General features: G+C 45.8%; 1 protein-coding gene across 17 annotated transcripts in view; it reads left to right on the top strand.

The window, feature by feature from the left end:
- LOC105835899 (CUGBP Elav-like family member 4) overlaps window positions 1–27,377 on the top strand; it is a 569,131-nt gene that overhangs the window by 25,808 nt on the left and 515,946 nt on the right. For 4 of the 17 annotated variants that reach the window (XM_036289668.1, XM_036289652.1, XM_036289662.1 and 1 more), the window contains exon 1: window positions 24,619–25,484. In XM_036289668.1, coding sequence (XP_036145561.1) covers window positions 25,428–25,484 — 57 coding nt within the window. In that variant the 5' untranslated portion in view covers window positions 24,619–25,427. Of the gene's footprint in view, window positions 1–19,383; window positions 19,467–24,618; window positions 25,485–27,377 lie in introns of those variants that run through there. The other 13 variants (XM_036289666.1, XM_036289659.1, XM_036289655.1 and 10 more) reach the window with 8 other exon arrangements.

The raw sequence follows: 27,377 nt of genomic DNA, 5'->3' as shown, positions 1-27,377 counted from the left end.
CTGAAGTCAAGCTTATCTCGACTATTGTTGTCTTTTCTGATACCCTAAGCCATTTTCACCGGGATACGAGAGGTACATGCGATACGACTATTATATCGGTGTGAAGCCAGAGAGACTCATAATCGTTACCACCATTTCCGAGCGTATCAGCGATAACTAAAGAAGAACTTTTAAAGCCTGAAATCCGGAAAGCGGTTTCTGCTGTTTGGCAGCGAAGATAACCGGTTTCTAATTGTGGATTTGCAGTTTCATTTAGCTATTGATTTCCCGCGTTAAGGCCAATGGGAAGGTACTGCGTTATATCGTGTAACCGCATTTGGTGACGTTACATTAGTCCCGTAACAGACAGACCGTGGTTAAATGTCTACTCGACCGGAAGTCAGATAGCAGATTGTCATGTATAGCGCTATAAGCCGTGATTAATTTCCATCCGAGAAACTGTAAGAACTTAAGCGCTTGCATTAACCATCCTATCTTTATCTTCGATTTAAATTAAATCGAATAATCTATCGTGCGTTCCGTGCGAATAAAGTACAATCGTTCGTTAGATTCTCAAATTTTTTTCTGAAATCAGTTCGTGCAATTTTTTTTTAATCCCCGTGATTTCTTCAAAGTGAAATACAATTTGTATCAATTTACTCGTGCATACGAATTTTTTCTGTTCTCCAAACATTAATTGCGTGCTTTTAAAATGGATAACGGTGGTCTGAGGCTGAGGGACGAGGGGGGAAAAAAGCGGACGAGTAACGAGCGCGGAAGGTAGTCTGACGGTACTTTTTACACTTGTCGCACACATCGGGCGTGGTGCTTCGCGAGCCGCGCGACTGCAGGAAACGTTTACGACTAATGCAGACGACCACGTTAGACACCTTAAAGGTTAGCATGCACGTGAGCCATTCGTCGAAGCGTGGCTAACAAGGTGTACCTGCGGCGCGACGCTCGTAAACGGAAACTGTGCCACGGCGACACTTGGAACGCGGTTTAAATTCTATCGGTCGGTGCACGGCAAGAGATGCAAAATATTCAGGGCCTTTCGCTAAATACATGGCGTCGCTCGTCTGCCTCATGAGGATAGAACATTGCAGAATGTCAGAAGAAGCATGATAGATACAGACAGGTAGCTAGGTATTACGAATCTCTGTGGCCCCCTGTCTCTCTTTCTCTCTCTCTCTCTCTCTCTCTCTCTCTTTCTCTCTTCCTACCGTTCTCCGTTAATTTATGCGCGTGCACACCTAATTAAAATGAGAGCGCGAATGGCACTCGCCCTGGTGCATCTGTGTTATCATAACGGCTTGCGCCAGTTTTCCGCTGCTTCACTCGATCGCGAGTTTGCTCGCGGATCTTAGGCAACTGCTCTCTCCTGCCACTTCTCGCTCTTATCTCCCATCCTCTTATCCTCATGTCGCGATAGTTGGAAGATTCCGAAAGACGAGTCGAGCAAATGGAAGACCCTGCAAACGGGGGAAGCGCAAGATGTTGATTTGCGACTAGAAATTTTAACCTGTTATCTCAACGATTCAAAATTGTTTCTTAAAAAAAAAGAAGATTCTGAAAAGATGGTTATTAGATATAGTGATGTAACATTTTAATTCTTGTAATTTTAAGCAGTAATGTAAATACATTTCCATAAATCGATTATTCTGCACTGATAGAAAAGAATGCTTAACTCAAATAAATATTCATTATATTCGAATAGTACCAATAATATATTTTATAGAAAATCAATAATACTTATTTAAAATAAGTAATACTTTCTGTAATTTAGAAAATATTTCTTATTTGAAATAAATATTATTTATTTTCTATAAAATATGTTATTGGTACTATTCAAATATAATGAATATTTACTTGAGTTAAGCATTCTTTTCTGTCAGTGTGCTATATAATAAAAATACTAATATTTAATAATGGACATTTAGTCATCGCACATGTTTAATTTGTAGACATAATAAATTGCAAAATTAAATCTCTCGTTTTTATTCTCTCCACGAAAAAAAGCATTCGATGTCTCTTCGACGCGGACATTGTGATTATCATTCGATATCGAGAAATTGTCGCCACTTCGTCGGGGTTCCCATTGTCATGGAAATGGATTTACCGTCCGTGAAAGAGGGAAAGAAGCCCGTCTCGCGCTTAAGTTCTATCAACAAGGCGGAAAGTCTAACGCCGTCACCGTCGCCGTAACTGACCGAGAGATAGAGCACGCGCGATGCTCTAACGAGATACAGTCATTAGGCGTATTTAGTTTACGAACGTAGCCGGGGCTTCGGAGGAGCGTCCGATGGGCAAAAATTCAATAGACCTCCAAGCGATAGAACACGGCTCGCTGGCGCTGTTAAACGGTCCTCCACTCACGTAATGCTTCGCCACTTATAACCGGCGGAAAATGTAGAAGAGAAAGAAGGAGATTGGACAGCCAGATATTATATAAGTTTTATAACCGGGCCGAGCACCCCTCATGAACGCCCTTCTATCTTCCCGCTGCCGGGAGCGTTGTTGTTTTTGATTTGCGGCGAGACATTCATTATCGTCGATAACTGTTACGAATTTATTTCCAGATAATTTCGAAAAATTTGTGATTATATTATAAATTAAATGTGACATTTGATTGGAGGTTATACTGTCTGGATGGAAATACATATAACTCGCATTCTTCTTATTTAGTTTCATTGAGATCAAAAGTTGTTTTCAAGGAGAAAACTAATTTGAATTTTCAATTTTAAATATTGGAATTTAAAAGAGAGTGAAGCTCAACCCAAGAGAGAGAAAGTACACCAATTACATATAAAAATGTAAAATCCTATATTTCGATATCTCAAGAAAACATGACGTTAGCGGAACCGTTCTGCTGGCTGTACATAAATGAAATAATACACTTGCCGCTCGCAAACTTTTCGCACAATGTCATCTCGATTGGACCTACACCCTCTGGCTCGCCCGGGGGATCGTGAGCGCGACGTCGCGCTCGCCCTACATATATATATCGCTTCACTTTCCTTTTTCTATTCGATTTTCCCTCCGCTCCACTTTCGCAGTTACCGAGCGTGCACGTAACCACGGGCCGGTAATTTGCGAAAGTACGAACGTCTGCTCAGGGTGGAGGGACGACTCGCGGAATATAAGAACGCGGGACTTGTTGCTGGTTCCAAGAGGCAGCCCGGAGTCCCGCAATATACCGGAGGAATTCGATGGTTTATTGGCTTTCCTTGGACGTGGTAGAACAACGGGCGGAAGAAGAGGGAAGAGAAACGACGGCGGGCGGAAGGAGCGGCGAAAAAGAAAGAGAAATGGCAGCGGGAGAAACGGGAAAGGAGAGAAGGAGGATAGAGAGGGAGAGAAGGAACGGCGCGAGGAAGAGAACGTAGAAGAAGCGAGAGACTGGTTGCTATAGACCACAGCGTCGGCTTGTTTATGGGAGTGTCGATGCGCACCATCTGCTCAAAAAGACTTGTTGTTCTAAATGTGTACACTTCGCGTGCACCCCCGATGTGCACGGGCCAGTTGGCACAACGAAATCACCGATCGTATCTCACGCCGCTCTTCTACGTTTCGGTCAGGTAGAGCGCACAGGTCACCGCTCTCTCATTTTTCGACAAACGCCGAGTCGAGGGGGAAACCTCGTCTCGCAACGACGATTAACTTGTCGTCGCGGCTATTCCGGGACTACAAATTTCGCTTCGAAGGCAGATTTCATGCGCCGATTACGAAAAATGTTTATCCTCTCCTCTCGTTTCCCCAACTGCGAACGCGGATTGCGCGTTCAAGCGTGTTTGTGCCAACATCGGACGTGTATAATTGCCGTTAAGAAACCTTAAAAGTAACCGGGCATGTTAAGCCTACAAGCGGGTAATATAAATTGCATTTCTCCGACTGCTTTTGTCGACGTCGTCAGTTCTCCACGTCGAGGGGTAACTTGACGTTTTCATAGTGAGAGCCTCGGGCGCGTTCGGATACAGGCAAGTCCATTCTCGTGGTCGAGCCTGGCGGTTGACGGCAAACGCTCAAACCGTGCCACGCGCGCCTCCGGCGGCGGCGATGGTGGTGTTCCACCCTCCGGGGAAAACAAAGAAGGCTCTAAACAGCAGGTTTGGGTAGAGAGGAGTTTCCAGCGAGCGCCTCGCGCACAATGGCACAGTTAGGGTTACAAGCTTCTTGACGAGTTGCCAAGTCGCGTCGTTGACGGCGAGCCCTCTCCTTTGTCGCCGTCGCCAGTTAGACGTTGCGCGACGGTGACGATCGCTCCTGCGATCGAGCGAGCGAGCGAGCAAGCTACGACGACGACGCGGCGCGGCGGCGGCGTCGACGTCGGGCGTCGTCGTCGCCTTCGACGGCACAAAGTACCCGCTTCCCTTCTGCCTCCTTGGCGAACCAACCACCCGACGACCGCACGTCGGCGTTTGATCCGCTGGCCGGAATTGAAACGGAGCCAATGAATCTGCCGAGCGGGATTGCGACCCGGGAGAAATCAAACCTAGGGGATACCGCCTCGTCCGAGGCGCTTATTCCTTTTCTTGTCTCGCCAGGGGGAGGAAAAAGTTTGCCGACCGAGAGCAATGGGAAGATATATCTTCTTCGATGAGGCGGATTTAAGTACCTTTATTTTCTTTGCTCCTGCGACGGCATTTCTCGTCGGCTTTCACACAGTTCACGCAATTTGTACTGTACGTATCATATATATATATATCGAGAAAACTTGGAATTCTCAGAGAATTTCTTTTTTGATTCCTTGAAAATTATGGATTTCTCTTGGAATTTTACTCTAAATTTCAATTCTATTTTTTCTTTCTGATAAACTAATTTCCTTGATTATTTTTTCTTGAATTTAATTATTTTATTATTTTATTACGTTGCGAATTTTGTATTTCCAAACTATAATAGATTCCTATATTGCGGACAGATCGTTATATGCCATTGCACGATTATGAAACATTAAAAGATATAAAAAAACAAAAATATCTTAAAAAATTCTCTAATCTTACTTGGAATTTTTAATAAAGTCCTTGGAAAATTCTCAAGGAATTCTCTTACAAAATTTGAGTAAATACTCTAGTATCGTACGATCGTATGCTTTGTATCTGATGTAAAGCGAATAAAAGAGGGAGATACACTAAGAGAGGAAAACTACCACTTTTCGAGATTACTAAAATCGTTTTATAAAAGCGACCTACTTGGATAAGATACAATATGATGCATTTGGCCCTATCGAGTATTCGATGAAGTCATCCTATTTTTACACTTGCTACTTGCTACCTTGTCATCTTTTGACCTCGATATGTAACAGTCAATTTCATGGACGTTAAGAAATAATTAAGATATATCGTTATCGATATGCAAAAGAGCAGCGACACCGCCAACGCGAGTTGGAATTCCGCGGCGGTATTTCAGTCGTGAATTATCGAAATTGCACTTTAAGTCGAATCTGATTACACTGGGAGAAAGGAGAGGGGAGGGGGGTGGGAGGTAAGCCGAAGCCCGAGCGATTCCGGAAAACGTGTCCGCTTTACCTTGTTGAGATCTCGCGCCGCCGCAAAAAGAGAATCCCGGCGGTTTATACCCACACGAAGAGGCTCGGGAACACACAACGGCTACACGTACGCTGCGGATGCGGTCACGCGGACATAGGTATATGTACACACGTCTACATGAAGGTACCTGCGGACAGATGCCGGAATGGAAGTCGAGCTTTGGGAAAGCCGCGCACGTAGCCGCGGGGGATAGAGGCGGCCGTAGGTTGGCTTGGCAATGATCGCCACCCGGTGACTGTGCCAGCCATTAACGGACACGTGTCTCTATCTGGTCCTTGCGCTAGAATCGCGAGATTTATCGCCCGGAACGACACGTCGCGCCGCCGAAAACTCGAGTGTATTTTTATCACGCGTCATCGATCGTTCGCGTGTTAGTTTCTAGTCGACTCGTAACGCGCGCAACCCAGTTGATCGTATTTAGAGACTTGCGCCGTTTCGTTGAACGTAAGACACTTGCTGTGCGACAACCCGCGATGTTTTCCCCCTCGAGGGGTTGACTCACCGGGCGCTTCTCATGTGAGTCCTCGAATAGATTGAGTTTATCTTTAATTATCGTTAAACGGTACCATTTCTCTCAAGTACAAGAGACATCTGCGTATTCTCCGCCCACTCCCTCTTTCGATCTAACTCTAGTACAAGATCTACTGGAGCAGCAGATGTTTCCCAAGTGTCTAATGAAGTTACTTTCTTCCACGGTGTTTCAGTATATTACACACGCTTGCGTAGAAGGAATTATTTCGTGCATTTTTTGAAAAATTTCCACGATACCGTATGTCAAATCGCGAATGGATCCTCCTATTTTGCGAGGCGAACGAATTGTGAAATTTGTAGTGGCAGATATGTTCTTTTAAACGGGGCAGGGCTATTAGTAGCATACGTTGCCAAATCTCCGTCAATCACATAAGTTTCCTCGAACCGCACGGCCGCAATCAATATCGTTGGCAATATCAGTTTCAAAGGATACAATCGTATCGGCAAACTTATTGTTATCGCGATAACAGCGTCGCGCTCTCGACTACGCTGGCGGTTTAATGTTATGCGTTCGCAAATAACGGCGCGATTCATTTTAGTGGCAGGACTCCCCCCCCCCCCCCCCCCCCCGCAGTGGTTTGTCAATGGTTCGATAGCGACGTCGGCGCTCGGCTGTTCCGGTCATTAAAACTTGATCCATCGAACTATTTGTCCGTCCGTACATGCTGCAATCCCGAAAGTCTCGTTTTTCACGATATCGCCTCCCCGACGTGGCTCTCGTTCACATTTTTTATGCGGTCGCCTATACATCATCGTAACGGTGAAAGCGAAGCGCGACAGATAATTCACGTGAATCCGGGACAGCGCTCGTAAAGCTGATAAAAGTGGCAGAATGACTTATTTTAATTGAAACGTTCGTAATCATTGCGCGATTGATCTGTGTATACGAGCGCGACACGGAACAAATGGCCATAATATCACGTCTCGTAATAATTGTATCGGAGCAAAAATATCGACAAATTGAACAAAACATAATTCAACTTTGTCGATCGATTTTTTTTTAATAAAAAAAAAACTCGGATTATACTAATTTTATGTTTTGTAATTGTGTGTATTTTTTTTAGAGTAATGAACTTTTAGAGTAAAATGAACTTAGAGTAAAATGAACTTTTGATTGTAAACTGCATTGACCAAAAATAACATCGATATCTGAATAGCAAAATGACGTCACGAGAATTAATTTGTACGATACGTTTTAAAGTGAAATTTGCGGTTTCTATTTCTAGGTCTCGCTATTCCCTTCCTCGTGGCCTCTTTCTCTCTTCGTACGAGTTTTCGTTAGCGATACGAGTCGAACATGCTCGATACTATTGTGGCTTTTATTGTCATGCAAAAGTTCGAGCTTATGCTCGATGTGGAGCAATTCAGCAGTCGGTTGGACACAATAGACCGGACAGTCGGCCCGGTACAAAATATGCAAATTCGGCCGACGTCGGGGCCGGCCTGACAAAAACAATAAACGCGAACGATTGCATGTGTTCATACATCGATGGATTCATAAAAATATCCATACGAACACGGGCATGGATAGAGAGAGAGAGAGAGAGAGAGACGAGAATGGCGGTCGGGATGGGCCAAAGAGGAAAGAGAAAACGCCACACGGTGCGAGAGTGGAAGTACAATATTATTTAGCCGCAGTGTGAAACCGTCCGTCCGTTACATTCTCGTACGGATTGATTACTAGGCGAATTTGCGAGAGACAACGTGGCGTTTTCCTATTATCCAATAGAAATATAGCGATGGAGATGCTTTTACGATCTGCGCGCAATATTTTTCACCGTAGACATGCGAGTAATTTGAATGTTTATTCAAACATGAAACCAACGTTATAAACACAGAATCTTTAAACTTTCCCGTTTGTAACTTTCAGGTGAAACTTTTTTGTAGTTTAATGGCGCCCTTTTTCAGACTTGCTCTCCAAACCGTCTTTATCTTGACGTTCTATTTAGGCCACACTTTTCCAAAAGTGTCTGCCTAAGGCACACTTGCTCCAATTTTTGTCTCTCCGAGACGCAGTTTAACTGTTCGTTTTTCTCTGAACTTTTTTAACGTTCTTTTAAACTTTTCTTTCAATCTGCTAAAGATTTTATCGTTTCCAGACGATATATGCTGGCAAAAATTTACTTTTTGTATTATTAATGTCTTTAGCAAGTTACTGTATAAAAGATTAACTGAATAGATAGCCTAACAGATTTAATAGCAAGGTCTTTGCTGGATCACACAATTATCTTTATCTCAATTTAGCATGAAATTATAAGCTAATTAAAAAGAGCTGAAAACAATTGTAAAAAGAAGGCATTTAATTCAATTCTGTTTTAAAGAAATCAATTTTTTTCTATTCGACGCGTATACATCAGCGGTGTATTGATATCCAATGGAATGTGCGATAGATAGATCCTGTTAGAAGCATTTGACCATTTGTTCCATCAAGTGCGCCGAACCTATCTTTACCTTATCTCGTCGAAAATCACCACCGCCACAAATCGCGTGACGGGCGAGAAACGTTCGACGAGAACGCCCGAGTGAATTCCGAGGATGCAACTACCCTCGCAGCGACGGGCGGGAATAAAAATGGCGCAGATTGGGGAGCGGATAGAGAGAAGCGAATCGTTGCCGGGTCCCACAGGCCGATTTGACGGCTACGTTCCCTTGATGTTTCATCCGTCCGCACTGCTGCATCCTCCCTCTCGCCACTTCGGCCATTTGCTACCGTCGCTTGTAAATATGAGCGGTTCTTCATTCGGACAGAGAGCAATAGCCCTAACAACGTCTTCCTGCCATCGCGCCCGAATGCCCGTTCAGCGCGACGGCGGTTTCCCTCCGTTAGGGAATGTACCGTCATTCCTTTCCTCCGGGGCGGTAGACTGCGGGGAAGGAGAGAAGCGGTGGACGAAGAAAGGGACGCGCGGCGCGAGAGAGAACGAGCGAGAAGGGAAAGTCCCCCCCGGCAATCAACGTCTATGGCGCCGCGCCATCGTTCTTCCCATTTTACGTGGTGTCGTAAAAGATGCTTGTTACGAGCGGCGAACGGACAAAATGACGGATCGTAATAAGTTCTCGTTCGGCCGACGGCGCGGCATTAGGCTCGGTCCGTCTCGTCAAGGTCCGAGACAACGACGGTCGTAAACGGCCGGGATAACCGAAAGATGATAACGAATTTTGCGAATATCATTCGGCCGTTCGGTTGTTACGTCTTGCTGTATTGACTGAATGATACACAAGTGAGTCACGCGTGCAGTCTCGCGTATAACGTACTAGTCGCGGTAGCTTATACGTATGATGTGTCACGATCTGAACATGCGCCAGCTGTGTCCGTTACATTTTAACTCGAGTTTAAAGCTCGCGCATTAAGTGAATTCTCGCAGTTTTAATCATTAGACACTTTTAACGTCGCGAGCCTGATTTATTTTCCATCCGTTTCTTCGCGGCTAGACAAATTGCAGCGTAATAAAGTTTTATAGCACGCCTCGGTTGCGTGCGGTTCCTTCCACGGGCATACGTATACACGCGCCTATAAGGATATGCGGCGTCCGTTGCTTGTGTGTCCGTATAAATTGCCGAGCTCACTTAGCCGGCCAAATTTATTCCAATCCCGTAATCCACGCCTATTCATATAGATGCAAATCGGAGAAACGTGTGCCAAATTCGTACGCATCCTTCTGGAAACGAGATATCTCGTGGGGCGAAGGGGGAGGATAGCCTACCCGTAGTCCACTGTACGGGCCGTGCCGAGAAATGAATTAATCCTTGCTGGGAGGAAAGAGGGCCGGGGAGAAAAGCGCGACCCGAGTAGGAGCCGGGGTGTAATACAACGCATTGTCACGGTGTCCCCACCGGCAACCGGCATTCGGCTTTCGAACATACACCACGCGAAACATTACGCGACGTATACTGGCTCATCCTGGCCATCGTGAATTATTAAATGCCCGAATTAAATGCCGCGCCCGGTCATTAAACTGACATAAGTCACAGTTGCGTTCCACGCCGATGAAATATTAAGCCGGAATTCTACAACGACGAATACATCACGGGCGGCTCTATTATATCCGCAATATCCGTCAGTTTGCGATCTTCCATGTTACTTTGCGCTATGCAAACATTACATACTACGTGTAACGTTCCTCTAAACGTCTGCGTTTGTAGAAGGAGGTAGTGATATATGTATTTTTTTCGATAATTTTCTAAAAATTATATCATCTCGTCTACATCTCAATTTCTTTCAATTAATCTGATATTTACACCAGACATTGGAAAGTCCAACGAATTGCCTGTAAGGCACATTTCCATCGACACGCGGTAGGCGCAACTCAAGACGTCTAGGGAAATGAAGCTATGCGGGTCGGACCCGTTTCATCTTCCTGCAAATAATTTAATCCTGGCTAAGTACATATTTATGTCTGCACATAGGTAACGCGTAGGTAGCGAAGGGCCGTAGGTATATAGTCGAAATACATGGCCTAAGACCATATGCTCGTTCTTCTACATAGCAGAACGCCGCGTCACGCGGCTTGGCGTCATTAAAATTAATAAATGCATTTTTAAAAAGCTTAATTAAAAAGGCAGCAGAAATAAGTTCCAATTTTAATACCAATCGATTTATTTCGTTAAAAGAAAAATTCTTTGTTCGAGAACCATTCGTGATGTTGAAGGTCTCTTTTCTCCTTCGTCTCACTTCTCGTCTCCTTCGTTTCTCTTATCGTCTCCCTCTTCTTCCATGACGATATACTGTGCGGGCAAAGTAGTTGAAATTGGACGTGGCAGTGCATCCAAGACGCTTCTGAATATCCGAGGAGTTTCCTCGGAGATTTTCCGGGCACAGTATTTAATTTGGTCGTTGTGAGAAGAGGCAGCGGACGGGTAGCAAAGGGCGGAAAGGTGAAGAGGAAGGAAAATGGAGAAATACGAGAGATGGAGAAAGATAAGAAATCGGTAGAGAGGAGAGGCTAAAAGAAGGTAGAAGGAGAAAGAGCGAAAGGTCTTACTTGCGACGAAAACGCTTCGGCAAGGTAGCCCTTACGGAGACTTAATAACTTTGTAGGTGGACTATTTTTACATTTCTACCATTCGTGACTTTCAAAACCCAGATTTAAAGTAAGCGTCGCTGCCTGAGCGCCGCGCTTTGAATAAAAATTGCCTTCAATGGAGCATTTTACGTTAATGCTCTGCTCTCTCCGAAACGTATTTATAATGAAGAAAACGGGGCGAAGAAAGCCGAGCAGAAATGCTGAGGGAGCCGAAGGCCAGCAGTGATTTATTAGTGACTATAATAGAGTTAATTACATGAAACTATTGATATTTAAAAAATCATAGACTCTGGATTCTGCAGGGATGACTGATCCGCACAGTCATTTGAGTTTAGCGAACCCACGGACCCGAGCTCACTACACTGCGGACATACGTACACATTTACACTCATACTCATACACTCGTACATATACATACAGTTTTGTGAATATTAATGTAATGGACATTTGAGAGAAAATAATATTATTTTTATTCTCCTTAGCTTAACTTCTAAGTTAGAAATAGGAATTAAGAAATAAAAGTCATTTATATTTTATAGCGAATAAAGCTTAATTTTTTTTAGAATCTTATTTAAAATTCTGAATTTCTTCTTCTGTTCATGATAAATATTAATATTTATAATAATAATCATATATAATCTTACTCATATTTTATGTTATTTTTTTTAGATATCTCGTTTATTTTACAAATAAATTTTACAAATAAACCAGGGCAAGGGAACGATATAAGAAACTCTTGTCACTCGAGGCGCTCTTAATAATTTTCGTAACATGATTCAGTAGAATCGTCGATTTGGTTATTGATTGACTGAAATGTCCGGTCTATTTCTATCCACTGTGGGTCGAAAGCATTTCTCAAAGGCCGACAATCTTTGACCGAGTTCCGCCTTTGATCGGATCCGGAACAGAGGTTTGCGACAAGAACGATTTCACAGGTCGTATGACACTGTATGACACAGTCCCTATGAAGAACCGTATCAATAGAGAGGTATGGTAAAGTTAGGTAAAACGTTAGGCATGCGAGTTCTTTTCAAGCAGGAAAATGTCAAATAGGAGAATATCTCTACTCGCCGTTCGTGATTTTGAGAAATCGTGCCGGAGAACTTCGATTAATCCCCTTTGATTCGACTTTTACGACGCCTTTCTTCGCGAATGTCGCGGTAGACAGTTGTCGCGTAGGTCGACGGCACAGAATACCACAGAACGGGGTTCGTCGTTCCGTTTCCGTGCGACTACTTCACTTATGCGCACTCGTCGGCTTTATGGACCGAGACTTTCGTGGTTACAGTAGCACGAGGTCGTCTTCTTTCTCGCTTCCTTTTCCCTCGTCCTCGCGAGGGAAACTTCAAAACCGTTCCGACGTTACGAGGCTAACTTTTGCCAAGTGCCGAGGAGAATAGAATTAACTCGACGTCTGATAATAGCGCGGTTGCTAATCGCCGGGAACGACCGACAAAGACGAAATAGGAACCGAATGAATATTCATTCGCGTTCAGCGACGCAGAAGTCACTGAGCGTGTGGTCTCGTAATATATGCATTCGCGACGTACGCTTCTCGGTTCGAACCACGGCCCGACATAGAACGCGGCAAGCGTCGTCTCGTGAATCGGACGGATGATCACCTTCTTGAAATAGCAAATACCCCTCGCCGCTATAGTCGGCCAAGCGGATACAACAGGCGCGGCGGATACAACGAGAGGGGACGGGAGAGGAGAGGATAACCTGCTGTTATCGATGTATTCCAAAAATTCCCGTTTTCAACGCAGAGGTATGTCCGGTGTGTTGACGATAAACGCCGATACACTCCGCGGACGAAACCTTTCGCAGAGAGGGGGAGAAAGAGAGAGAGAGAGAGAGAGAGAAAGAGAGAGAGAACGGGTACTACCTAGCCGCGGTTATTTGCATATTTCAATTTCCTCTCGGCGCAACACCGAGGGGGGTGTCGTCGACGTGCGGCTGAAATACACGAATGCTGAAATTCTCTCACACACATTTGCTCTTCTCTCTCTCTCTCTCTCTCTCTCTCTCTCTCTCTCTCTCTCTCTTGCTCTCTCCATCTTTCCATGTTCGCGCGCGTGTACCATTATCTATGTGTGTGCGCGCACGACGGTGTGTCGCGCGAAGATCCAACGGAGAAAATTCCGTTGTCATGGACAACCATTACCACGCCGGGATATCGCGAGTGTAAGTACACACACTGGCACAGAGGGCTCTTTCGTGACGTGTTGGTGTATAAAGTCACGATACGCTTGCACACACATACCCCGGTGCGTGTGTGTATGTGTGTGTGTACCGTCAGTTAGAAACGCTTCTCGTTCCACCGCTGCGGCTATATTACCTGCGTCCCTATTATAAAAGTCATTTCGCAGGACACTCTTCCCTGTCCATTGTACCGGTGCATTTCAATTTTCGCCCAAGATGCAAATTCCACCTCTGCGTGGTTCCCGGCAAGCCGGTCCCGACGCTGGGACGACTTCCGTATACTATAACGGGTGATGTGTGGGTGCGGCCGGTGGGTGAGTCTGCCGGAGGCTCGTTTCGTTTCAATTCATTAGGAGGACCGTAAAATCCTCATTCCTGGACTGCCTAGTACCTGGTTAAGAGCAATTTGGTTGGCGCGACGCGCTCTTTCTTCGACTCCGCGGTCGGGAAACTTTTCATTCTTGTTCACCGTGTCACTTGGGAGCTTTTACTTTCCAATTTTCGACAAGCAGCGCCGGCATGATTCCAGGGTTAAAAGAGTTCGCTCTAGACACCGTCAGATTAAACTTTCACGCGCGTTTCTTTTCACTTTGAAATTTTCAGCTTGCGACAATACGTGCGACTTAATTCGAAACCAAATACTGTGCTCTACTATTCTCTTCTTCGCAGATTTCTCATAAATGTTAATTAATTTCTATTTATAAAGTGCATTACACACACACATGACGGCAGAAAAGGTCTAACAGACGTGTGGAACATCAATAATCGATGTCGAATTATCCCCTTCGAAAGACGCGGGAAAACAAATTGGATTCTTTTTTCGCAGTATTCGAGTTTGCTCGACGTGGACTCGCAAAGCCACCCTTCCTCGAAAGGTACAGCCCGATATAGGGCATCGGCGGGCACATTCGACGAGAGGACAAGAGAGGCGACTGTCGAGAAGTGAGAGAAAGAGAGAAAAAGAGAGAGATCTCGTTGTATCGATCGGCGTCATAAAATCCATTTTATGACTTGGACGCTGTCCAGTGACTGGTGTATTAGCCGTCGCATTGCCTCGCAAATAAAACGCTCTTCTACTCTTGAACCCCCTTTAACCACCTCGCCGTCGACGTCGGACGATGCCATCAACTCTCGTTTGTATCTCTCATCTTGCTCTCTCTTTCTCTTTATCTATACGTCTCGCTCACCCTTTCGCAATACACGTCGGCAGGTTTATGGGCAAAAACTCACAAGCTAGACGGCCCTCCTTCACGGTCTCGTACCTCTCGGAAGGGTTTTGCCAGCCTCCTCGCATACGGTCCACGCGAAAAGAACCACTTGATTATCTACCTGCGTCCTCCATGCCTGTCCGACGACGTATCCGTCCCCACTCGAATCAGCGTAAAACAGTCTATAATCCGGCTCCATTAGATTTGCATGGGCGTATGTGTGTGTGTCCCCGTCGTGTACGTCTCAAGACAAATGAAAGCTTCGCTCCGGATCGTAGCGAATCTGTAACGATGACCTTTTCGCGTATAATGCATGGCACTTTTCCTCGCGTGTTTAAACAATAGGTCCGTCGCTACATGCATTCCCGATTCACTTACATATTGTTACACAAACAATAATAACCGCATTGTGCACAATAATCAATACCGGCAGAGATTTCGCGGAGTCATTGTGAAACTTTAACTTTATAATAATTTTGTACATAAATTAAGCACAAGAGGTATTATAATATTACGAAATATATTATAACATATAATATATTCTGTATTTTGTCGCATTATTCTTGCAATTTTATACTAGAAAGTCTTTTTACATTTTATTATGTTCTATCTCTGGGAGAAAAAGGTACGGTTATAACTCACTTTTGGGTCTACGGATAAGTAATCAAATTATTTGGATTGCTCGTAACCTAATTTTACGTTTATTTTTTCAAATTAACCCTGTATATCTAAAAATTGCAATTAACTATTCTAACCGTTTTAAATATTTTTAAATTATACTAGTCAAATCTCTCAATTAGTTCCGTCGATATCTAGCTACGCAAAGATAATTTTATTTAAGTGGTAGTATAACTTTAAGTAGTATAACTAATTAAAATATTAAGTTACTTAACTACAACAAAAACCGTATCAACGTAGTAACGCGAAAGAAAAGTGGATCGTGTTGCAATAATCATCCTCGCAAATTGCGCATCAAAGCTCAGCGAGGCCCGCGAGGAGTCGCTCGTGATAATTAATTTCAATTGAATTAATTAGATTTGCCCAGGGAAAAGCGCCTACGGGATGTGCGAATCACATCGGAAATGCCGTGTACGTTCGACACTCGAACGGTTTAACCTCGATCCTTTTTGTCTTATATCTTCGTGAAGAAAACTTAACGACAAGACCTAACTTCTATGCCACACTGCATTTGCCGCAGCTTATCGCACATCGTTGTTCGCGACTCGCATATTCGTACGCGTAAGCCTGAATACGACAAAACTTCTCCCATACACGCAAGTGACTATGCGCATACCCGATGACAAGCTGTTTCATTATCTAGAATCAGCGAATTGTTCGCTACACTACCGAATGTATAACTGCTTCATCTGCAATTTGCACGAGGCGGCCGCACCGCCACTCGACGCTTCGCTGTCAGGCTAATCGTAAGCCTTATCGTAATTGCCTATGCTATGCCGCTAGACGCGACATGACTACGTCGAGGAGAAGGCGTGTCAGAATTGCAGTATAATCGTTACCTCTCGTCGCGTTAATTACCTTGCACACAGCTAGAAACCTGAATTTATTTGGAACGATGGATTTTCCCCCCGAGTCCTTTAAACATTCCAACGACTTAATCCAATTGTATTCAAACATTTTGTTATCTGGAAGGCAGTAGTGAAACTAAATTAACTCTTCTTGTATTTTCGACTGGGACGATATCCGGATTGTCCCAGTTCGAAAATAGATACCTCAAAAGCGGCAAGCCTCTTTGATAGCGGAGTAAACAGTAAATTCCCAAAGTCAAACTTGTACGTCAAACTCGCCGGGAACTGTTTACCGCGTTTACAAATGCATATACACATATATATATATCCATTCGTGTACCCAAAGTGGCTCATTTTCCCTGAGTGGACTGTATTGCGTCACTCGCTCGCGCGCTCGTTCGCTCGTAGATTGAATTTAACCCCCCTAAAAAAAAAAAGGACAAAAGCGAGCGGGGAGAGATTCATGGGGAACGCGCGAGAAAACGATTGTCCCTGTTCTTGTCGCGCGTCGCCGGGAGCTAATTCATCCTCGGGAGGCCCGCGGGGCTTGCGATTTGCCGTCGCGACCCAAGTTTTCTATTCCCAGGGCTGGCAGACCGGGACTCGCAGAATAGGGGAGAGCCACGCGAGCCCAGTCCCCAATGCAATTAAGATAAGCGCGACCGCGATGTTTATAAATATTTTCGGACACTTCCGAAATAGCGGGAGCGCGGATTACGGGCGCGTGTATTCCCGTATCTGAACGTCGAGTAGTAGCCTGCGTCGTGACCGGCCGCAGGCTACTATGGTGAACTTTCGACTACCACGGGCGCTTGGTTCTCTCTCCCTCTCTCTCTCTCTCTCTCTCTTTCTCGTTCCTTCGGCGAGGTCAGCCTTTAGGATACACGCGGACTTATCCCAGGGTTAGGTTGGACGTCCTACGTGCGAATGAGGCATTCCTACTGCTAGGAGATAACCGCGCGAGTTCTGGACGCGTGCGACGTGCCGCATGAAAAATTACGAGTGCGCGCAGAGAGCGCATCTCTCGCGCCTCTCTTGCTTCCTCGTTTGCGCGACGTGATTCCTCGGGGTGAGAAAGACCTCTCCGGAAGAGAGGAAAAGAGAAAGATAGCGCATATTCTCCCGCCACGTCGTCGTGAAACTGCGCCGTCGAAGTCCTCTCGCGTGAGATTAAAACGTCTCAAGTATCACGCCGTAAACCAGTATGGCTCGGAATTTAAGTTCCCTTCGCGGAGTCTCGCGGAGTACGAGACATAGTAAACAGTATGTCAATGATGTCGATAGTTTTTGTACCAATCAAATAGTTTCTCAAATAATTCATAAAATTAAACAGAGTGGAGATTGTGTACGTGTTGAATGCTAAACTTAATTAATTTTATAACAATCGAAATGTATTATTACGTGTAATAACGTAACGAGCGATGTGCCTTCAGTCGACGCGGTAATTCTTAGCAAGTGAGACGTTCGCGTGTAATATATTGGCATGAATTAAGATGGAAATGGAGTATGCGAATGGATTCTCCGCACGTGAGTATATTTAATGAATTTAATGAATTCCGTAAGTGACAGAATCGCGCTGATAGAGTCGTGTCATAAATATTTGCGCAATCTCGGCCCTCCGCTCTACTGAACTCTACTCTGTCCGCGGCTCTTGAGCTACGCGTGCCTGCTTACATCCATCTCCGTATGTTGAGATAGTCAAATGGTGATCAGATAGGACCGAGAGGCCCTTTGAATAAATTCTCAGACCGATAGGAAGGCGGTCCCAAGGGGTTTGCTCGACAGTGCGATAGCCGATAATGGTCTGGTTCAGGCACCGTCCAATATTCTCGGGTTAATTACCATCGTTTTAACCCGCCGCGATATCGACGCTATTTCTTAAACCGAGTGTGGTCTACAAGAATTAATTTCGCAGATACGGATTTTTATCTTACGATTTTATCTTTACATTGCCGTAATATTACGCCGTGAATTCTAATTGACGTCTCATTACTTGGGATGACAACAGTTATTCACGTACATTCGTCGTCTTCGAATTAAATCGAAATGTAACAGGTATATTACGTCGCGGTAATAATTTTCATCGAAATTGTGACCCGATTATTGATCTTGATAAGAGACGGTATACTTTGTGTAAATTATAAGCCTGTGTATAATTTAACGCTAACGGATAAGCGGCATATGAACTTTTGAAGTGCGACTAATACAAGGCTATTTATATCAGCCACGAGATAACCACTGAGGCCTGATTCTAGAGTGTTGCGCGAGCGCTGGGTTGCGTGAGCGCGACGTCAGCGGGTTGTGTGGGTGGGTTGCTTCCGTCGCTGCATCGATATTACTATCTGACGAAGATGATAGCGTGGCGGACTCTAAAACATAACGTGTTCCGCGGGGCGCGCGATTAAGCGACGTGTTTTACGAGTGGCGGGCATATCGCGCGTGGGAATCGAAACGCGCGCGCGTCGCGTGGTGGGTGATGAATTCCCCGGGGGTGTCCCTGCAGAAATTATTCTTCCGCTGTTGACAAAATCAATGGCCGAAATCTCGGCGGACGGGTTTTTTGACCGGGACGGTCGGCCGTATGCGCACGAGTCGTCGTCGTCGTCGTCGTCATCGTCGTCATCGGTGGGCAAAGAGAGAAAGAGAGAGAGAGAGAGAGAGAGAGAGAGAGAGAGAGAGAGAGAGAGAGAGAGAACGCGTCAGGTTTATTTTCGCGCGTGACAAACGCAAGACTTGAAAGAATCCGGTCGATTCGCGACTGCGTGAGATCCGTACATTTCCGGGGAAAAGCGGAGGGGGCGCAATCCGAGGGGGTAACTCGCTCCGCTTCGGTCCTCGTGTTCCCGCGCGGGTCCTCGTGCGTCATAAAGATTGCGGCGTGTAAAAGTTTCGCGAATATGTGTGCGCACGGCCGCGACCGGCAATTACGCAGCGAGAACTTTCCACCGGCCTGTCTAATTACGATAACACATTGGCTCGCGTCACGTAATTGCGGCGCGCCGCCGCCGCGAGCACGACGGGAGAGATCGCGTTATCCGCGATCGACCTTAGACTCGGCGCGCCGAGGTGCCGGGGTGTAAAACTTTTATTTCGACGGATCTCAACTATGCCATCTGTGTAAAAAGCTTTTTCGCTTTATGTCGCGCTACCGGCCGATAAAGCTCGCCTCTCTCGCACAAGCACGCCGTCGTAATATTCCCCCTAAGTGATTACCCCGAATTCTCGCGTGTCCGCGCGTGTGTCGCGACCTTCGTGATAAAGGGGTGAACGTAAAAAGAAAAAGTCCCCTCCGCGGATGCTAGTCGTATACGCCGCGGATCTAATCTTTACAAGAGAGATAAGACTTGTAATTTTCTTCTGTTTTCAGGCTGTGCGTTCCTCACCTACTACAGCCGTGACAGCGCAATCAGCGCCCAGAACGCTCTGCATGAGAAGCGGACTTTACCAGGGGTGAGTGTTTACACACGTTTACCGCAAGCGGTTTACCTACTTTTCGACCAATTATATTCCATTAATGCCACCTCATTCCGTGTCGTGTGTCGCCCACTCCTCCGCGCAAATCTTATCTCGCTTAATAAGCGCTCCCTCGTTAGTCCACCATGCTGCGAGCGTGCGCAGGCCTGGGGAGTGGAGCGTTCCGAAGAGGCGATATATTTTTCTTAATCGTCGAGTTCCATCGACGCGCGGCGTATGCTACGCCGTCTCGAATACGGATGGTGTACATACGCGTAACCCAAAATTTCGCGGGGCATTATATACGAATTATATTCCGCGATACGCGTGAATTAGCCGTCGAGAGCTGACGCCGACGCTGCGTTCGTTTTGCAGCGGGACCGTTGGAGCGGCTCCAAGTTTGCGGGCGAGACTTCGAAATATCGATTTATTTAGTCTGCGATTTCCGTCCATACTCCCTCCCCCGCATGGGAATGGTGCCTCATGGAGTATACGCGCGACGGATGTTGCAATTTTTAATCGAGACGTGTTTCGCGGGATGCTGTGCAAAAAGGAGCGTACGCGCGCGACAGTAAGGGATACTTATCGCCGTATGCCCGGCATTTCTCCGACTAATTTCGGCGATTCGAAATATTAAAATGGCTCGACGTGACGAGTTAATCTCTTAACGCCGTTTAGGGGGAACGAAGGGAGACGGTTGGGTGAAGGGAAGGAGCGCGATCGCGGGGGATGGCACTGACGCGGCGAGTCCGCGATGTATCATCAGACTTTCCGTGCAGGATTCCCTACACAAATCCCAGGACCGGATACACACGCATTCTCATACCGTTCCCCGGTAGCACGAGAATTCTCCGCGTTTCTGTCGCGGATGCAACAAAGGAGGGAAGTCGGTTACTCAGGGATACGAGAAATATCGAAGATACGATGCGTAGGTCACAATCGTAGGATCCGAACACCGCGTGTTCTTTCTTTCTCTTTCATCCCTCCATATTTATGGCGAGTAATGTCGTAAATAACGCTGGACGTACACACGGGCGTTATCCCCGGAGTCTGAGTTGCTAACTCGACGTGCTAGCTCTCCCCCTCGTACAATGTTAGAAAGTTACGATATCTTCGGGACGTTCGAGATATTTTCACCGGACATTTATCGGGGTCCGTAGCACGTGATGGTCGGCCTAAAAATACATCGATGCTCCTTTTCCTTCGTGTAATATGATTGATCGCGATTATATCTCTCTTAGGCATACTTTTACATGCTTTTTATAGATAAAGCCTTTCGTGTTGCCTAAAAGTCTCTCGAAAGCCTGCATGGGTTAGGTTGCCGAAATTTTCTATCGATCGTGGCCCCGGAGGCCGAGCCGCGGCATCGCCGGCACTGAATGCTGCTTAACTGCCAGAGCGGTGCCAACACGCCCCTTCCCATTATCCGAGCTACCCCTTGGAAGTCCGTAGCGAGTACTGGCGTTATGTTTCGTTAATCTATCCCCGAAACAACGCTGCTACGGTCTTGGCACGGCTGCCAGCGGAAATCGTTTTAAATGTTATGCCGAGGGATGCGCGCCGGGCGAAGGGCACGGTTGAGTTATGACTTTATGAAGAGGCAGAGAGACGCACGTACGCGCGTACGGGGTGCTCTTTTTTTTTTCTGCCCTCCTCTCCTTTTGCATGCACGCGTGGTTTCCGCGTGTTGGCCGCCCGCGAGATATATCTGAAAAAAATCTGCACGTCCGATTCCCGTGATATATGCGTCGCGGCGAAACCGCTCCGTCCGAAATTGCGCGGTTTAGTCCACAATCCGACGACAGAAATATATATCGGTTTTTTGTTGCGTTAACTTTGAACTCCGATAGTTGGGGTTTTTGCAGTGCCATGCCGTTCGATAACGTATCTTTCAATTAAAATTAGCTAAAATAGAAGATTTTTGCAAGTTTGTAATTCTCGATTGTTTTTTTATAAAATAATGTTGCAAAATGTTGTGTTGTTATAATTTTCATAGAGGCGAATCTCTCCGCACACATTTGTCAAGAACTTTCTATAATTTATTTCAATTATTCGTAAATTTTGGGGCACAATGTATAATATGTAAAGCAGGTTAATGTAAGCTAAAGATTTTTTTATTTTATATTTATTTTATTTGTTTATATATTTATCTATTTTTTTTATTTATACTAATTAAAAAAAAATTGTTGGGAAAGAGATTCTCCAAGATTCGTTTAGACGCGCCATGCAAAATTTGCTATCGCGATATTAAACTAACTAACGCATGTATGAACAGCTGGCCATTGATTGTCATACCATTGGCATGTATTCATCCTGTCACGTTTACCGCCGTCTCGATAAGATAAGGCAGCCTAGAATGATATTTAAACAGATGCTCGACGCACGGGGGCTTGCGTATTTCACTTTGATCAATCGAGTCTAGGATCCGTCAGTTTTCGCTATTCACATTACGCTAATTCGAACTCGTCGCGAGCCTTGTAGAGAGATTGCAATCTCAGCGTGAAGTTGCATAAAGTTACGTAACGTAGCGCTCGCGCTATGTATGCATAAGTCGCGTCAGCCCGATCACATTAAAACACTTCGGCCGAGAACGCGACAGTTATGCAAATCTTAATCTAGCATTTACATTCACCGGGGTGGTTTTACGAGCCGTTCCACGGCAGGACGGCAGGGTGGTTCCACCGAGATGTCGATTTCATTCATTGGCGCGGCTCCTCTAAACGCGACTAAACACCCGCGTCGGCGCGATATGTACGTACGCGCGCGTATTTACGATGCACGCGCTCGTTTGCCAATCGGACCTCTAGAGCCCACAACCCAGTCGTAATATCCGGCTATACCTGAGGCCATAACTCGGTCGGGCAGCGGACCCTTCATAAACACACAGATCCCGAAGCCCGAGCTGCTGCGCAAGCAATAACAATGCCGCCGGTCAGCATCGTCTATACTTAGCTCGCGCGCTCACTGCGGAAGCGATCGTTGCACGTGCGCACGCGCCCGTTCACGCGCACGCGAGAAACAGAAAGTATTCGGGCTCACTGCCCTCCTCCCCCGCTTCCGACCCCCTCCCCCCCCAGTTTCCGTAATACTTCCAGCGCGACTTGACGTGGCGTGTCAAACTTGTTGCTATACATATACGTCCGATGATTCAGATCCCCCGTTCCTTCCTTGAAACGCTAAATTTAATGGCGCGCACGTATCGCCGCTTCGACTTTCTTGCGCGGCACTGTAAACCTCACCGCCGTATTTATCAACAACATCGTCATTAAGCGAACTGCATGTAAAATAACTATTGCGTCACTCGGCGTCGTCGAAAATTCTCTCTCTTTCGTTCTTTTTGCGGAAAGAGGAAGGCGATTCGCTTAATGTTCGGTCTAGATCTAAATGCACGTTGCAGTTAACCGACTTTATTTTGCTTTCTATTTTATTTCCCTCTCGGCTTCATTTGCTGCACCGAATCCGTATAGAAATATCCGAATCTTTTTGCTGCGGTAAAGCCTTCCAGATTTAATTCTTGTTTATTTGCTTTGCCACGCAAGCCACGCCTGAAACTCGGCCGTCGTGTTGGTCTAGGCAGCCCCAACATTAACAGATCGCCAGATGTTCGCTGGTATCTCGCGGGCGACAGAAAAATTCGTATACGTTACAGCTCGTAGATAGGGATTCGATGTTATAATCTCGGAATCCCTCTGTCCCTCTTTCTCGACGATATTCCGACGAATGGAGAGATGGCTGCACATTTTGAGGAGGGGGCTATAAAAAAGATCGATCGAAATGGCAAATTGGTATCATAAGAATCGTCGAAATGAAAATGCAATTTTGAGGCATCGCGCGAGGCGTCATGCTGCACGCGGAAAGTAATGTTCCGCCTTGCGCGTAATCGCTTGGCAGCGGTTCCCTCGTGAGAATTGAAAAAATGCATTAAAGCTCACGTCTGCTTTCCGGCCGCTGCTGCTGGAGACCTTCGTTTTCTGTGTTGAAATCATGAGGGAGGGAGACAGAGAGAGAAAGAGAGGAAGAGAGAAGGAGCTTAAGTGGCGAGGACGTCGAGGTGACGCGATAAGGAACGTTGAAATTCAGACGGATGAATTGCGGGTGACAAATTGGCGGGCCGATTTACGAGGGTGTAATTGGCGGTGTCGCGCCATGAGGTTTACGCCCGAGGGTACCGTGAGCAAAGAAACGTAGGCGCGGCGAACGAAAGGAATAAGGTTGTGGAGAAACGGCGGGAAAAGGAAGGGGGAAAGGGAACGGAGTTCGCACGGATTTGCATGAGGCGAGCGATACTCGCGCGTGCAAAACTCGACGGTGGAGCCCGAAAAAAAAAGGGGAGGGGGAGGAAAAACGACGACGGTCGGGTGAGCTCGTGAACGCGAAGGCCCAAAGAAAAGAACGGAGCTGTCCGAACTCGTGCATTGTTTGCATTCCCTCCTAACGAAGTTTTTGCAGCTGCAGCCCTCGTGCACCTGCGCCGCGCGCACTTGCATTCAATGACGTTTTCAACGATTTCAGTCACTCCGAGCGTCCACCGTCATGCATAATTCACTGTCCGCGAGCGACGTGATGATAAAAGTGGCGATTTTTTCTCCCGATTTGGCCCCTATTGCCGCCTTGGTTTGCACAGAGCCAAAGAAATAATAATATACCGTCGCGTTAATTTTTTGTATTGCGCCACGTATATATTTTTCATTTCATAAGCCATGTACCTTTGCCGTTTCGTGACACAGTAGAATGGGGATTCATCTTTGCAGTGAAAATAGATTTATAATCCGTTAACAAAGTATATTAAAAGTAGCTATTATATTTTGCGTACGCGGCGCAGAGTCTCGTCGTCGGATCGTCGTTATGTAATTGTCGCTTAACTATCACGTGCCGAGAGAGTTGAAACGAGGTCTCAGTCGCTACCATCAAACAATTACGCGGATCTCGCTGCGCGCCGTGGCGACGGGGGTCGTTTTCGCGGGGGCGAAAGATATCGAGATGAGAGAAGACGAAAGAGAGAGAGAGAGAGAGAGAGAGAAGAGACGAAGACGGAGAAACGCGCTAGGAGGGATGGAATGGAAATGGTAGGGGACTGAAACCCGAAGGAGGGGGGGAGTCACTCCCGAGGAGAAGCACAAGCCGAGTGGCGACGCCTCAGTGACCGAGCTTACTCTCCCTTGTGCTTTCGTTCGCAAGCGCGGCCCGTCGGATTCTCGTTTCCTCCGTGTTACACACGCGGTCACCTACACCTACGCTCGAACGTGCACACGTACACGTACACCCTCGCGTTTTACCCCTCTGTGTTCCCCTGTCTACGTAACACAGAGCCGCGCGCACACACAGAGCCGTCCGCCGTTTTCCTACCTACCCTCGTGGTCGCCTCGTGGACCTTCCCTTTCGACTTCCGCAATACAGCCCTGAGAGCAGTTACGCGCGCCCTTCGGTTGTCGTTCGTCTTCCCCGTTCTTTCTCTCCCTCGTGTTCGTGCATTAAATTGTTACGTCCAACACTTATCGAGAAACTATCTCTATCTGGCCCGACGAGAGGAAAAAAAATTTGGAATTTGAAATTTTTTGACAACTTCGTATACTTGGCTTACGCTGGATTAACATGATGATTCTAATGCGCCAAAAATGTCACGTGTGCCGTTCGTGCCGACTACCAAGAACGAAAGTGCTTTAATTCATTAATGAATATCGCACGCGTCTTTTGTGATATAGTGATTAGAGTGTTATATTTAACATTCTACATGATTGATATCCTACCAAAAGTCATTGTTAGACCTTTGAGTGAAGTTATGCAGTGATATCATACTACAACATTAAGTTCGTGATTATGTATTAGAAGAGGGAATTTGTGAAAATTACGCATACTGAGCTGCAGTGACCGTTTACGGTCCGTCGAGTTTTATCTCTACGTGTAATCTCTGGAATTAGTGCTGCGTTATTTGCTATTCGGTTTATACATCGCAACAACATGGTCGACTTCATCGCCTATCCGGAGATCTCCTATCTCTACGATGAATTTATGATGGTACGATAAGCTTCTCTTTTAATTTTACAGGTACCCATTTAGAAAGAAAGACCATAGGTAGTACGTTGCAAAATATCACACATCCCGTTTAATTATACATTTGAAATATTATTATTATTAATGATCACGGAATTACATCAGCCGCTAATTATTCACATCCACCCTGTGTAACAGCTGCAACTCGTTTGCCTTCTATGGCTCATTCGGAGGCTATTAATCGTACAAGAGCTATTCTACCTCTAATATGAAACCATCAGGCTAATATATTATTAACTGTACTAAATAGAATCGTCACATTATATATCTCTAAACATAGATATTAATTTCTACTTTCAATAGAAATAACGTAAATCGATTCTACCTAGTTACCGTTTATATCTTTCTAAAGCCAACAACGCAAATGAACAATTTACGCAATTATTCATGTTCATCGGAGAAAATTATTTTACTCATGTTTGTTCACGCTTGCTCATAGATTCGACTTCAAGATATAAACAACCTTATTTTTCATTTCTTAATATTGACACGGGGAAAATAATTGGAAAACGTTATAAATCATTAATAAAGTTTTATTTTATTTCTTGCAGTTTTAAAGCTAATCTATAATATGTACATATATGCAGAGAAAGAAAGAATTAATTTAAGAAATTAATTTATTTTTTTATTTTTTATCTAGATCTATTAATAAAAAGATTTTGAACAAAATTTTCAATAAATACGATAATTTCACAATACGATACTTTGTTGCTTCAAACTTGATCACTTATCTTAATTAATGGAGTTAATCTTTGCAAAAAGTGGGAAAATATTTTTTAAAGGGAATTAGGAAATGCGCGTGAAATTGGCGTCTTCAGGTGAAGCACGAGGGCGGATTTTTCATTGTTCTTCATTCTAAGCCGTGAGACAACATCTCACAATGACCTTACAAGGTAATTAATCGTTCGTACGACGACGGCATAAAAGATTCACCTACATCTCCAGAGGAAAGTCACGATGTTCTCCCACTCTGTACCACGTGATAGCGAACGTGGAAACGTGTCGAGGGAGGTGAGGGTAGTGGGAAGGGTGAACCCTCACCACCAAGTGGAACTACTTTACGGGAATATCACTTTGATCCGACGCTTAATGAACGATGGACCGAGCTCGGTAAGAGTACCCAGACTGAATTTAATTAGGGCTCTTAACTTGCCGGGTCGAGAGCTTGACGGAATCCCGTACAGGTCCCGATGCGTGCGACAGAGACTGTCGCGGTAACGGCCGGGGTGGTGCGAGGGGGTTTCGGTAAAAAGCTCGGATGGAATACGGCGGTGCGTACGGGCGCGCCCCTCGGCATGGGAATGGAAGGAAGGCTTTTTGCTTTGAGAACGACGGAGCAGATCCGTCACGCTGATGACGACGTCGACAATTCGAATCGAGCCGATTGTCATGCAAATCACGGAACGGAACGGCCCGTTATTGACTCGCGACGGCCGGTCTCGTCGCTCTCCCGCGATTTGCGTTCTCGTCTCCTGAAGAGAGTAGGGAGGAAACCACCGAACCACCCGCCGTCGTCGTCAGTCGACGGGAGTCACACAGCCGCTTTTCCGCTGGCGCGACGGTGCGAACGTAGCGGGTAATTACCCCGGGCTGAGCTAGTAATTAGAAGGAGGGAACGGCTCTGCCACAACGGACCAGATAGGAAAATTGAAACAACGTCGGCGTGACGGCGAAGTAGGCTATCGGGAGGATCTGATCTCGATGACCGGGATTGTCCGCGCGATTTCACGGCGCTTTGATCGTTTGCTCGCGGAAAATCGCTTTCGCTGACGTATACGCGGGGCCTTTTAATTTACCTCCCCCGAGATAAACAGATCGTTCCGTGCGATATTTTCATGCCAGCGCGATTTCTATTTT

The sequence above is a fragment of the Monomorium pharaonis genome, chromosome 7, assembly GCF_013373865.1.
Source record: "Monomorium pharaonis isolate MP-MQ-018 chromosome 7, ASM1337386v2, whole genome shotgun sequence".
Lineage (NCBI taxonomy): Eukaryota > Metazoa > Arthropoda > Insecta > Hymenoptera > Formicidae > Monomorium > Monomorium pharaonis.
The sequence above is the reverse complement of the archived record's forward strand: the minus strand, read 5'-3'. Positions and strand labels throughout refer to the sequence as shown.